We start from the raw sequence: 14,956 nt of genomic DNA, 5'->3' as shown, positions 1-14,956 counted from the left end.
CATTCTCCTCCATGTGATCTCTGAATATGTCAGATGTTCACACATGTCCAAATTTCACTTTCTGCTGCTCAGTGTTGGACACTGAGCAAGGTCTCTATGAAGATGTGTTTTGGTGACTTCTTTTGGCATGAGAGGTAATTGCAGAGAATTATTTTGCCATAACGAAAGGCAATACTGCATAACTTTTTCCCACACAAGACCTCTATGATAGTAGGAGGAAGACAAAGCAGTGTCTATCTGAGTTTTTAGGGGTATTTTGGCCCTGTCTGCATCCATTTCACGCTGACAGTTTCAAATAGGAGATGCAGAAGTAACCTTGGTAAATTTGATTGCTTGATGCCATCTGCAAATGAATTCTGAGAAAAGACAAAATATTTAAATAAGCTTTTACACCAAAACGTAATTTCCTTTAATCTCTCTGAGATTACTTATCGATGTAGTTTTCTGCACTGAGCTATACAGCAGTGCTTTAAAAAAAACACAGGCACATCTACATTAAGAGACATAAAATCAGCAGAAGTACTGAACATTAAAATTTTCTTTCTATAAAATAAATTGATTGATAAAATGTGCATCATAAAAATAACCCCATTAGCTCTCAGGAAAAGGAAGCTAGTGTTAGTGTTCACAGAGTTATTCCACTGTAGTATTCAATCTAGATGACTACGAGATGCTGTACTGTTATAACCCGTAAGAAAAGCCTGCTGCAGAACTAGAAGCCTCACTGCCTGATTAAAAAGGGTATGTCCACGTACTAAATTCTGCGGACACCTCATTCTTGTACCACGGCACTGTAGCCCATACATGATGACTGCAGATAACCCAGGAGTCAGCGCAGCATTTTCATAGCTGCTCAATTTGCTGCTCTTGAGTTGTGTAGAACCAGCGCTGCAAACAGGGCTCTGTGTCGCATCGTGTCAGAACAGGGCAAAAGGGAGGAAAGTAAAATACTTGTTTTCTCCTATACCAAAACCCATCCAAATTAACCCTTTCAAGACTTGCATCATCTCTTTCACAACTCACTTCCAATTATTGAGGATCTGTGCATAATGTGTACCTTGATTAGCAGATGATCTTTGGACACGTCTGCAAGATCATATTCCTACAACCTTCGGCAGCAGGTCATCAGCAGAGCTTTATTTTAGTTAACCAAATATTTGATGTGCCCCTGCTTATAATCTATTCCTCAACAATTTTAGTGATAAAGGAATCTTATATTGAATGATTTATTGTACCAAGTGCTTCTGAGAATTGCTCTCCTTCCATGTAGCCTGAAGTAGCGCGTAAATTAACATTCATTTGAATGGATGTTGCATAGAGAGCCCATGACAAAGCGTGCATTAGCAAGTAGCAGTGAGCACAGCAAACTCTTTATGTGGCAAACAGAAAAACCTGTTCAGTATTACACTTGTATTCTCTCCTGAAAACTAGGCATCTGTTGGGGATTCTAATAAACCCTGAGCTAAGATTTGCTGCTGTCTTGTAACCCTGCATTAGACATAATTTGTAAAATGTACAAAATCTTTCTGGAGGAAATGTATAAGGCACTTAAGACAGATCCACGCAAAACTCCTCAGTTTCAGTCCATTTGATTGATAACAGTGTCGGAAAAGACTTTTAGATGAGGTAACTCTTACTGTCTTAATGTTGAACTGTGGTAATTTACAATAGTTTAAATCAACGGACGCCAACTCAGCACCTGGCGTTTTTTAAATGGCTGGGTTTGATTGTATTAATTTGACTCTTCCAGCCTGTGTTTATCATGGGATTTGTATTCAAACAGGAATTAAATTCTCAAGTAGAATTATAAAGAAAGTTTTGAGTTTAACTGTATTTTATGACTCAAGTCTGCAAATGAGCTCCAGTTCCAGTAAAAACTGAATGCTGGTCTATGCAAATGTTTAATGGAGCTTAATGACTTTTTGAGCAGCTCTGCTTTGAAGTTTTAACAACTCTGTTCTGATCTCATTTACATTAGTGAATACCCAAGGCTGTTCCTAGAGTAAACCATGATCAAGCTGCCATATCTTAGATCAGAATTACTGCCTAAATTCCTAACAAATCTGAAAGCAAAGGAGTTCAGGTTTGATTGCAAACATTTAGAATTGCTGTAAGTAACAACGTTCTTATTGTATTCTTATTATTTTGATTTATGTTTGTGTTTTGCTTGTTCGTTATCCTTCTTTTTCCACTGACTTCCATTAATATTTATTGTCTGCTCTCAACAACAGCTGTTTGATGAGCTGCTACTTACAAAAGAGAAAGAAGAGAGGGGAAGTACGGCTTGGTATGCAAAATGAACTCCAGTTTGGTTTCAGTAAAGAAAACAACCGTAAAGTCAATGCAGTGAGATTTCTTTATTTTTCTGCTTTGTAGAACCCTGGAGTTGACTTTGGAGACGTTTCTGAAAGAATAGCTCTACGACAGCGACTGCAGTGCCGGAGTTTTAAGTGGTACTTGGAGAATGTCTATCCTGAAATGAGGGTTTATAATAATACAGTCACTTATGGAGAGGTACTGTATGTCTTTGAAAATACATCATGGCTGCATTAGAGCAGTCCTTTCATCTTAGTGGTGGATACCAGGATGTACAGAGCGATTTCAAGTCAGCACAGTAGTATCAACAGAAATGCCCTCACCTGCTTTTAATCAACATGAGGAAGTGTGGCTTTGAGAAGCACTGTTCCTCTCACTAGAGTATATCAGATTAAATCATTCTCACTAACGATGATACGCAGCCCCTGTGGCTTTCATTTTAAAATAGAGCATCTCTGAGAACATAAATTTGAGGTAATCATTTTCCCGAATAGGATGTCACAGACATCATCAAGAAAACATCAGCAGTCAAGAGACCTAAATTAATTACAGTTAATGAGAACAGTTGAGTTTTCTGACTCATTTTTAGGTAAAGCACCACCTCTTTTGGGGGGTTTGTCAAACTATTTGAAGGATTACATTCACTTTATTAATTAATTTTTGCAATCCTCCTTGTTCAGGATAAAAAGCAACATAGCCTACTTTGTTTGAGGTGAGGCTACCGTTTGGCAGGTCTTTGTCTCATCGTGAAAAAGCCATTAGAGGAAAAACAATTTTGCTGCTTAGTGTTCAGATTCTGTATTTTAATTTACACTTACGTAGGAGTACCGAGTAAGGCCTTGGAACACCTACTCGAGGTAGCTGAGTGGATAGGTTACTTAACCCGAATAAAATGCTGGATCCAAATGGCTTAGAATGTTTCGGTTCATTCAGTGTCTGGATCGTTTCTTTCTCTTCTGTGCACAATCAAAACTCCCACGTACGCTTGACCCTAATCTGTAAAGAAGTCAAAAATGCCTTCTGCAACGCTTTAGATCTCTACCATGTGCCTGTAATATAAGGACAGCTGTCACTTAGGACTGTGAGCTGGGCAAGGTTCTAGGAGCTCTCCTGCTGCATAATGTTTCTAAGATTCTGCTTTAATTGTCTACTTGAACTACAATTAAATCCAAAGGCAATATATTTTCACACAAGACAACTAAATGGACGTTCTTCCTTTCTGTTCCGTTTGATTGGCCTCATATAAAAATAAGTCAGGCGCTTCAGATATTGATACAAAGTGCAAGTTTTATTGCATAATATCACTTTGCATCCTAATATAACTATCCCTGGCGGTAACTGAGGAAAGACATTTAGTAAATTCAACAGGAGCTATTAGTAACTGTCAGCTCCGGGAAGGCTGTTAACTGTGAAGAGCATTGGCAGTCCTGCCAATGTTGTGTCAATTATACCAGCTGGTTAGCAAGCAGGGCTCTGAAAAGAAGTTTGTTTCTGTTGAGTGGCCACACACGGGGTTCTTGAGTCAGACAGGAAGTTTAGTGATGCAAGCATCTAAGTCATTAGCATGTATAATAAAATGGAACCACACAAGCTATTTAGCAAGTATAAACTGGCAGTTCCCTTTCAGTCTTACATGCCTATAATGAAGAAACTAGAGGCTTCATCCTAAATGACATCAAGCTTGTTATCAAATACTTTCTCTTCTGGTTATTTTCCTGGAGGAAGATGTCTGGATTTTAGTGAGTTTAAAGGAAAATAAATGTATCGAGTAGATGTGAAACAGATTGAAACAGTAGTAAAAATATATTTCCTAGTGACTCAATTCGCATTTTTTAAAGCCGTGTCATAAAACTGTCTTCATCTTCTTTAGCCTTTATAGTACCTGAGTCATAAAGTAAACCACCTGAAAAATAACTGTTGGCGAGTCCCCTTATCCAATCAGATTCCCTGTTATGCTCGTACGCTATAACATGAAGGATTATTTACTGATTTTTTTTTTTTTTTAGACCACATGCAGCAACTATTTCTATATTATAGGGGTGGCCAGACAACTGCTTCACAGCCTAAACCAAAACTGACCTGTTGACTGTTTAAAAATGTCCATCTAAATAACTTCTTGTTTAAGATACCTGTAAAATTTTTCTATGTCCGAAATATGGGTGTGATACTTCTAGCCTGAAGAGAAAGGCAGGCCTGAAATTTCACAAGGGCTTCAGCCCAGTTTTATAGACTTGCAAATTCTTCTTGTCTGGGGAGACAGAGGAATTTTTTTACTTCATTGGATCTCTGAACCCACACTTTCAGTATGTTGAAAGCCTCCTGACACTGCTCATCATTGCTGTCTCCTTTCACAGCGATGTGCTTTACGTCACTTCTGTATATAACCATATACTATGTTCTCAATTCAAATAAATTTTTTTCACCTTTTTTTTTTGGTTTTTATATAAGCAATAGGAGCAAACAAAAGGGTGCCACATCCAGCACCAATCCTGGGCAGTTCCTGTGCCGTTTAGTGAAGTCACATTCTCAACAAATAGGGTCAAAATTTATATTTACACAAGGGTAATTTGGAACAAAATTTGGGCTGGGTTTCTTAGAGTGAATTTTATGATCCTTGAGTAATTGCTGAAAATATAACTCTGACCCAAGGTCTGGAAAGACAGCGGGTTGTCCAAATAATGTCTTTCCCTGGAGCTAATTCACTATTGGCGTCCTGTCATATCAGGAGAATAAGCACGTGTTTCTCGGAGAAGAACAGTTTTACTTACTAGTTGTTTCAATAGCTGTAGCGCAGCTAAGATTTAGCTAGATTGGACTTGCGTCATACAGGTTAATTTCTAATACAACTGTTTTCTTTCTGATGCGGTTCCAGGTGCGTAACAGCAAAGCTAGTGGCTACTGCTTAGATCAGGGAGCAGAAGAGGATGACAAAGCAATCCTTTATCCATGCCATGGAATGTCCTCTCAGGTAAAGGGTTAAAATCCCATAATTAAAGAGAAACCTTTAACTTAAAAACCTTTTCAGAAGAAACAAAAAGTAATATTCTGCGTTTGAGTTGAGTTTGGCAGTATATTCCTGAGTTGTGAAGGAAAATATCTGGAAAATATCTCCAGTCTTTTTGGGTGCCCTTTCCGAGGTTGTTCAGCTTGTGAATCCATACATTGAAGATGCCAGTAAAGAAAACAGAAGAATCATGATAATTTGCTTTAATAACAGAGAGATCCGCTGAAGATTAATGAATTTAGACAGGTAGTGTGAGCGAGCAGCTCTTCTTATTATGACTTGACTTATTCTAGGAATAGTGCCTCTTTAAGTCAACTGTTTGTTGGTCCAATAAGCTCCAACGCAGAAGTGATTTAGCAAGCTGCTGCTGTGATTCCCCAAGTAGGCAAAAAGTTAAGCACATACTTAACATCAACTTCAAAGTAAATTAAGAATATCTTTTAAATTAATACTTTTCTAAAATAGAAGATTTTTTTTTGTCAGTCCCTGTGCATATTATTATTTTCTTACAGATGTCTGAAGATTTTAAAATTACATTTCTTCTTTCCATGCCTATAGTGATGTTACTTGTTTTTTGAATACAAGTTGGAGACTATTTAAATCCAGGACTTAAGCTTCCTCAGAAGTATAATTCTAGTTTCTTTTGAAGTACCATCAGAATCAAAACTATGTTAATGAGCATTCTCATGCGTAAATAAACTCTGACCTTATCATGGACTTAACAATTATCTGAAGTTCAGTAATACATATATTGATTTGGAGCCCTGGCTCGTACAGCACCGTGGCTTAACATGAGTCGCAAAATATAAATATTGCCTATTGTGCTTAATTGCAAGCTGGTGAAGAGTCATACCTTATTAGAAGAAAGTGAGATAGACAGTAATTGCTGCTGACAGAATGTCCACCTTTGGCAGGATCATTATGGAACATTTGACTGACACTTTCTGAGTAGAGGCGGAAGGAACAGCCTTTGAGTAAGGTAACAAAATAGTGTTGCTTAATTAGATGTAAATGAGCTTTTCAAGAAGACTCTAGTTAGAGATGTCAAGGCACTCAGAGAGAGTTCAGTCCCTTACTCCATTCTCATTCTGATCAGAAAGTTGCAAATTGAAGTACTTCCAGAAAGTCCCTTTGCAACATCTAATCTCCCATCATCATGCCAGCATTGAGAAGAATAATGAAATAAATGGTTCTGACTGCAATTTATTTTGCAATTTAAGTCCTTAATCTACTTGTTTGCCTCCATGGCTCCTGTTTCATAGAATATGCTTGACTTCCAGAAAAAGAAAATAGATAAGGGCATAAGTTACTGTGAATTTATTTGAAGGTAAGTGCGATGTGTCCAGCTTTTCCGGAAAAGCTCTTGTACATTTGGGGCCATAGAGTAGTTCACCTCTCAGCATCAACCTCTGACTAATTTTTTCCATTAAGGAACAGGTTATTTTCCTTTTAGTAAGATGTAAATACGTTGCAGAGTAGATGGTGCCTTTTCAGTTGCAGGCCCTAGATTAGACACAGGGCAGCTCTTCTCAGGTGCAAAAAACAATATACAGAGTATGCACTGCCCAAGAAGTTGAAGCTGGGTTGTGACCAGTTAAATCGCCTTTGGCTCCCTTCTGCTACAGGTCTTCAGCATCCTGTCTACCTGCGTTTTCTGGAAAAGCCTGAAAACTTGTTTTTAGACTTTCCATTGCAGCCACAAGCTAGAACCCTTTTGTTACTAGCATTGTATAAACACATAGAAAGAGAAAGTCACTTTTCCCAGACTCTTAAAATCCAAAACATGCCCTGTGCATGAGAATTGTAAAAGTATGGGAAAGGCAAACAGTTAATTTACCAAATCATCCTGCAGCACTTTCCATTTCCTTTTTTTTTTTTTAAAGGAAAAGGGAAAAAAGTTTTCATTGTGTAAGAAACGCCAAGCAGAAGGCAGAGGTGATGTTTTGTCTAAGTTGAGTATTTCACAGACAAGCATGGGCTGGAGCCACTCAAATGCAGCCAAGTTAATTAATGATTACACAGCTGGAAAACTTCTATCATCTCACCACAATTTACAAAATTAATTCAGTATGAGAACCACAGCTGTACAAACCCTAATCGAGGATATTCAAGCACATAGCATGAAAGGTGTTGACAGTGAGCATTTTAATATATTAAATAAACATTTTTAAAGCCCTGTTTCTAATCAGCCTGGGTGAGCATAGTTGTCTGTTATGTTTAGCTTTCAGTTTCTGGCATTTTTCATCTCGAGCATAGGGCATGACATACCCCTACTGAGTTGAGATTTGGGTTAGTTGTACATGCCTGCTGAATATAAATGAATATGAACATGAAACTCATTCTCACCAGTTAGGTTATCACTGGTGCTTGGTGCATCCTACTGGTGTGAAAGCCTCTCGCTATTCAGCTACAGTCTTGTTTGTTTTTCACACTCTTCAATTCTGACAAGCAAAATACTGGTGATTTTAGTATACACCTGGTTCCACTGAAACCAACAGAAGTCAGTCAAGTGTTTAAATAAAGCTGAGGTAGGAATAAGATTACCGTTCATCTGTGAGAAAACATTATTTTCTTCTGCTTCTTACCCTTTTATTTCCCTTGCATATCGCACACCTCTGAATGGTGGTGTCCTGCATTACCAGTGAAAAATGAAACCACTCCACTGTTACCGCTCCATGAACAAAATACCTTTCCCTATGTGTGTTCTCAAGATCCGTTTTTGCTGTGTCTTTTCAATGACATCAGCTTTTAAATTTCTTTATTCAAACAGGGACAAGATCTTTTATGGATGCTCTGGAATGCTTTTAGCCTGAGCTTACATCAGTTTAGCTTAATGAATTTGACTCAAGCTGAGTCAGTGTAAGCTAAGAGTTAGGAATATCCAAACAAGGTTTTGCATCAGTCTAAGTTGATTCCAAAACTCGCTTAACAGAAAAGCAGTGTCATTTTTATATGTGTTCATCAGATCTGTGGTTTGAATCTAATCCCTTCCAGGAAAGAAGGTTTGCAAATACTGCTGGGAGAGCAACAGGAAACAGTCCAAGGCTAGAGAAAATTCAGAAACAAAGCAATATATTGGGGGTCTTGAACTGCCTGGCCTCTGCGTGTGGGTTGGCTTGTACAATCACCTGTAAAGCCCATTGGTTCTACAGCACTGCATAATACCCTTTTGTTGTAAAATGAATTTTAAAAAATAGTGGGATGGGACAGACAGATGACACAACCCCCCAAAAGTTGCATGCGTTGTTGTGGAAGCTTCTTAGAATGACTATAGGATACGCAGGTTTTGAACCATCCGAGAGCACTTTCACAGCCTCAGTGGAAATGTTCACAGTCTCAGAGTCCGTGTTGAATGCTGTGATGTGGAGCTGATTATACGACGTGTGAAAGAAGAGGAGAAGTTAATAAAATGGCATCCTGGGATAGAAGGGCCCCAGTGAAGAGCCTCCTTCTCCGCCCTCCTCTCCTCCCTTCTCTCAGCGAGAGAAAGAGGAGGCTCTGCAGTCTGAGAGACTCATGGAGAGAATTCCCTCAGCATTGAGATCAAGCGGAAAGAAGGGAGATCTCCACGTTCAGATTCCTGGAGCTCGCAGCTACACAAACAGATGGAATAAGAGCAGATGAAAGGCTTTACTTAAACTGTTGCTTGAGGGCAGATATTTAACATTTTGCCTGGCAGAGCTATGGCTTCCCAGAGTTGCACACTGGGTAGAAGCTCTGACTGCGTAAAGCAAGGCAGTTGAAAGGGTAGTTTCTTAACTTGCAGAAAGCCATGGGTGGGATTCTGTAACAAACCTGGAAGTTTGGTAACCTGCGGTCTGTTTGTCTTGTGGTGACAAGTATTCCAGAGACTTAAGGTATTTCAGATTCCTGTACAGCTCACCATTTCAGTTTCTGTGTCAGGTCACAGCTTACCTTAGCCTGCAGCGCTGACGGATCATTAGAAACTTCTTTTTGCTTGGAGAACAAGAGAGAGAGAGGGTTTAAATTTAGTGTGGAAAGCTCCCAGACCCACCCATGTAACTGTTTTCTACAAACAATTACCTGTTGTTGTTTTGTGCTTTTTTTTCCACTTGACTGGAAATTAGCAGGAATGGATTTTCTGCAGTCAAATCCTTCAGTTAAAAGCTGGTACTTACTTATCACATTGATGCTCCTGGAGAATCGCTCTCCATAGGCAGCACCGCTCACTATTTTTGAACCAGATATGGCGGCTTTGATAAACAACCTTTGACATCTTTTCCATTCTGCTCAGATTTCTGAATGTTGAAGGGCAAAGTATCCAATGTTATCTTAGGTACAGCAGATAGTATCAGGATTAGATCTTGGAGAATTTAATAGAGCACTCGGCTTCAGTGTCGTTTCTGTGGATCCTTCAGCTCTTTTCAAATAAACGAGAAAAACTGAGCGATAGTCCATCCTCATGTGATGTATAAAACTGTGTTTCTGTTCTGCAGCTTGCAGTGGGAGTTGTCGATACCTAAGACTCTCAGCTCAGCAAGACTTGCACAGACTTTTTTTTTTTTTTTTTTAAATGACTGGGGTTGAATATTCCTTAAGAAAGGGAACTTTAACTTGGTAGCTGTATCCTGCTTTCTAGCCTACAGTAGTAAGCAACTTATTTTAATGCTATTTTCTTTTCACAGTTTGTTGTCTCTAGGAAATAATGAGATGAAGTCTTTGGATGGAGATGTTATTAATCACATAGTAGTTTCTTGAACCTGAATTTCTGGTGTGATTTTGCAGAAGCAGGCACTAAAGCTTTACTGTATAGTGTGGTCTGAGCTGAGATAATTGAGGGTGTTTTTTTAGAATTTTATTTTATTTTAGGATAAGCCTAAGTTGTTATGACTGTTGCAGCTCTTGGCAGAAAGTACAGATTCAGGAAAATTAAGCCCATGGTGTTCCATTTGTGTCGTCATTGTACAGATAGCAGTTTCCTGCACCGAGCCACCTCTGAGTGTGGAGCTGTCGCACAACTGCCACTGTCAACAGTGGAGACAGTTTATAGTAGAGTTCCTGTATGTTCCACTTCTCAGGCCTAAGCAGAAATGGTACTTTCTGCTTTGACAGGGTTCTGTGTAACAACGTCTTTCCCAAACACACGGCTACTGCAATGCAGAGCACTTGCAATACTGGCTGTTGAGATTCTAAAGACAAAGAATGTTTTAAACCATTTTAATATTGGTATGGAAAATGCTGCTCATCTTAAACCACAGCAAAAATTGTTCCTGTACTACAGAGCAGGTAGCCCATCGTAAACAGTGGTTCTGATTGTCTAGATAAGGCAAAGCCAGCCAGGTTCCTAGGTGGCATTTTGGGACCTGCAGAGATATAACAAAAACTGCAAGACACACACATTTCCCAGTCAGTGCAAGTTTCAGCCATGCCTGCAGTTCATCTGAGCTCTGCTGGGTACCCAATAGACATGAGAAGTGTGAAATAGACAGACAAGTTTTAATTTTTTCTTTTTTTTTTAATAAATTTAAAAAAAAAAAGATTGTGGGGTTTTTTTCCATCCTTTATATGGGAACAAAGAACAAAGGAAGTTAATTTGTCTGAGCTGGCAGTACATTCATATTTTGAATGGCTTTGCTTGAGCTTCTTTTACCCTGTAACCTTATAGTGAAAGGCAAAAAAAAAAAAAAGTGTCTCGATTTAGTGTGTATAGACAGCACCTCGACAATGACATTGTTCGTACCAAGGAGCATCCTCCTATGGTTATCCCTCTGCTTGCCCTGATGGAGGCTCTGTTCTAACCCTGCGCTTCACATGGTTGCTCTGAAATGAAGTGGCAGGTGGGGAGATGAACACAGAGTTTGTCAAAGGGCATCTGGTCTGGGAGCAAGCAGACCACACTCTTTTTACAACCTGCAAGATATGATTATTCACAGCGTGATTCTTCTGAGGTTAATAAGGACGGCTGTAGAAAGCTAGACTAATTTGAGGTTTTTTGATTGACTCTTAATGATATCTCATGCAGTGGTCAGTAGCATCCAATAAGTGTCAGACGCTTCTGACCTTCCTTGCCTTTCTTGTTAAGTAATTTCAGCCCTACAACAGCAATAAGGCCAGACAGGCAGTGAATTTCCTGGGTGATAATTGCATTTCTTCAGTGGCTGAGATCTTCACCCCGCAGCATCCTGCCTCACAGCATACAAGCCACGTAGCTGGCTCCAATTCGCAGTCTTTTGGCATCTGGGTGCCACACTTTACTGCTGGGGAAAGAAAGGTGAAATACTGTGCTGATGTAATGATTCTGGATTTAAACACAGAAGTGGGAGGTAGATACGTCTGATTTGATATATTGACCTGTTGCCAAATTACCATTGTGTATTGTCACTTTAATGTGCTCTGAAATCTTCCTCAACGAGCTCTCCCTCAACTGTCTAGAAAGTAGCAGTAATGAAGAGGACTACTTACTAATTTTGGCAACTTATAAACGAGGACTCCATCGCTATCATAGTTATCTTGGTGCAACGTGATAGAGTGAGTTGACAGAGCCCCTTTTTCCTCTAAATGAGCATCCTAAAACCACCCTTAAGGCTTTGAGGCTTTATTAGAATATAGATTGAAAGAAATTGTAGTAGAGAGTAATCAGATCTGGAAGAGGCAGAATAAAGGGTTTGAAATCAACCTTCCCTCATCGAGATTGTGCTCTTCAGGCCCGCTGTCATCCAGCAGTTCTTTAGTGGCTTCTTGGGTTGCAAGAAATTTTTCAAGGTCCCCATTGTGTCCCTAGGAAGAGGTATTTTTTCCTCCAGTGCCTCGGGGATGAGGAGACTCCTCTCCTGGGGTCTGCGGGCTCTGCGCTGGCTGTGTCCCTTCCCACGCACGCTGGGAGAAGGAGCAGTGTCACCTTCCCCTCTCACCCCAAGGCAAAGGGGCAACCACCCTCCACTTACAGAAGAATACCGCTGTGGAGATAGCAAAACAGTTCTCTTCCATCGCAAATCTGTATTGTGACAATTAGTCCTGATGGACAAGAGCCATCTACAGATTTTCTCTCTGTCTGTAAATACTTTCCTTTGGTCCAATATTAATACAATAAAATATATTCTGGCACACTGAGATTACAAGAGACCAATTCTTTTAACTCACCTTCTACATAAGGATTTTTTTTTCTTGAGGGCCATTTTACTGTGAATGATTTGAGGCAAGTGAAATCATCACTTAAAATACAAGAAAAGTTAAAAAATAAAATTACACTTCTGTAAAAATTAACTTGAATGATTGTGCCCACTTAAGTTTATTTTATTTAGAAAAAACCCTACCTCTAAAATAATAATGGCCCTCACCTGAAGCGTCTAATTACAGCCAGTAGCATTTACCACATGACTAAATTGCAGAACAGTTAAGCCTCACACAAAACTGAAATATCAGTGTGATTCTTTATTATATAGGCCTGAAGCATATGTTAGCAAATTTGCTGTTATTACCCTCGTGATTTCCTTTTTTTTTTAATATTTTTTGGATACTGGTTGCATGGTTGGATTTTTTCAGTAGCACTTATTTACAAAAACTAATTAGACTTGTTGCTATCAATAGCCTCTAACAGAGCTCTTAAGAACAACCTGCATGGCAAATTGACATCGTGTCCTTGTTAAATCAATTCCTGCTGAGTGAGTATGATTTACATATTGATTCCTTCACGTTCTTGATTGCCCTTTTGCAGTGAAATAGTGGGTAGGGAACGATTGGGGGTAGAGGTGTGAAAGAAGGGAATATTGTGTCCTACTAGAGCCCCCGTGTTGGTAAGACAAGTTTCCTAAGCTTTGCCCTTGAGCAGCATGTGCCAGACCAGGAAGGTCCCAACACACAGGAGGACAAAGGGCTCCTTGCCAGGACTTGGGGCAGAAGCTAGCAGGGACTCCTTCGTGTCCCATCGCTGGGGTCCCTGGGCCTGTACTAAAGGATTTCCCTTTCTTTTCCTCCCCAGCTCGTCCGCTACAGCTCGGAAGGCGTCCTGCAGCTGGGGCCACTGGGCTCCACGGCCTTTCTGCCCGACTCCAAATGCCTCGTTGACGATGGGAAGGGCAGGACACCGACTCTGAAGAAGTGTGAAGATGTCCTGAGGCCAGCACAGAGGTTCTGGGATTTCACACAGGTATGGAAGAGCTCAGGGAGCCTTGCGGAGATAAACTGGAGAGGAATGCTGCTCTAGATAACTGATGAAAGACAAGGAGGTCTTTAGAGGACTATTCTAGGAATGCTACCTTATGCCTTCTAGAAATAGTCAGATATGTTTTCCATAGGTCATGACTATCCAGGAATTGTCTTATATTGTTACTAGGAATTCTGGTGTGTGCTTTCTAGGAATTTTTAGTTATCCTTTCTTGGAATACTCTCAATTTCTGTAGTGATTGTTAAGAACATATTTGTAATTTTTTTTTCCTTTTGAGTGTCTAGGAATTTTTGTTTCTTGAACTTCTGGGATTTTTCTAGCATCTTTCTAGGAGTTTTTAGATCTAGAGCTTTCAAATAATTTTTAGGACTTTCAAAGCTATTCATACAGTTCTGGGATTTTCTGTATCTTGGGGTCTGTAGGGATTCTCCAGTGCTTTTTAGAGGTTGTTCTAGTGATTTCTGGGGAATTTTCTAGCAATTCCTAAGCGTAGAATTATCAAGGAATTGTTTTGGCTCTTTGTATGGATTATCTAGCTTCTCCTAGGAATTTCTAGCACTTTCTAGGGACTTTTATCACTTGATATATACAGAACTTTCCAGACACTTTATGGTCCTTTCCAGGGATTTACAGGTCTATTACTATTTTTCTTCTAATCTTTTCTCCTTTTCTACTCTTTCTTCTAATCCTTCTTTTCTTTTTTTCCCTTTTTTTCTTTTTATTCTTCTCAGAATGGTCCAATCATCAGCAGAGACACTGGCCGTTGTCTAGAAGTGGAAATGTCAAAGGATGCAAATTTTGGGCTCAGATTAGTTGTACAAAGGTGCTCGGGGCAAAAATGGATGATTAGAAACTGGATAAAACATGGCCGACACTGACTGCTGGGGCTGGGAAGCTGCCTCTCCTGCCGTTGTCCATTGCTCAGTGTGCCATATCTTGCAAGGCATTTGTCTTAAAGCAAATTAGTTTGAACAGGACTTGGCTCTCAAGAGTCCTCCACAGTTGGGCATTCAAAGGAAAAAAGAAGCAAAGCAGATGCAGACATGCCCTATTTGATTCTTCCTTGCTCCGGTAGATGACCTGGGAAGCTTAACAAGAGTTTTCTGTTGATTTGGAAATCTTGTGAAGATTAGAACACCACTGAAAAGTGGGTTCCTTAAGCTCTCCTAGAGGAATGAATAGACGGATGTTTCTATGATGAGCTGAAAGGAGAGATCTCAATACTGCCTCATAAAGAGAGTTCTCTGATGGGTAGCTTTTTAGCTTTAAGTTATTGACTGGTGCACAACTCCTATGGTGAATAATCATGTGCCTTTTTTATTGTACTTCATGTAAAAGGGGACTGGAAAAATCCTACCTTTTCAGCATGTCTGGTTCATTGTACTAAACAAGATCTGTAAATAACACTGGAAATATAATATAATATATGATAAATTTCAAGGTTGATTGTTTAGGAGTCTCTATTTCTAGAAAGAGACTGTTCCGCAAATGTTTACAGGTGGTTCTCAACC

The 14,956-nt window shown here is 39.6% G+C and overlaps 1 protein-coding gene across 1 annotated transcript in view; it reads left to right on the top strand.

Moving 5' to 3' along the window:
• GALNT9 (polypeptide N-acetylgalactosaminyltransferase 9) overlaps window positions 1-14,323 on the top strand; it is a 151,522-nt gene extending 137,199 nt beyond the window's left edge. The window contains exons 8-11 of the mRNA XM_074159573.1: window positions 2,377-2,514; window positions 5,189-5,284; window positions 13,260-13,427; window positions 14,177-14,323. Coding sequence (XP_074015674.1) covers window positions 2,377-2,514; window positions 5,189-5,284; window positions 13,260-13,427; window positions 14,177-14,323 — 549 coding nt within the window. The remainder of the gene's footprint in view (window positions 1-2,376; window positions 2,515-5,188; window positions 5,285-13,259; window positions 13,428-14,176) is intronic.
• The last annotated feature ends 633 nt before the right edge of the window (window positions 14,324-14,956 follow it).

This window comes from Numenius arquata, chromosome 16 (assembly GCF_964106895.1).
Source record: "Numenius arquata chromosome 16, bNumArq3.hap1.1, whole genome shotgun sequence".
Lineage (NCBI taxonomy): Eukaryota > Metazoa > Chordata > Aves > Charadriiformes > Scolopacidae > Numenius > Numenius arquata.
Note: the sequence above shows the minus strand (reverse complement) of the source record. Positions and strands in the feature narration are given on the sequence as shown.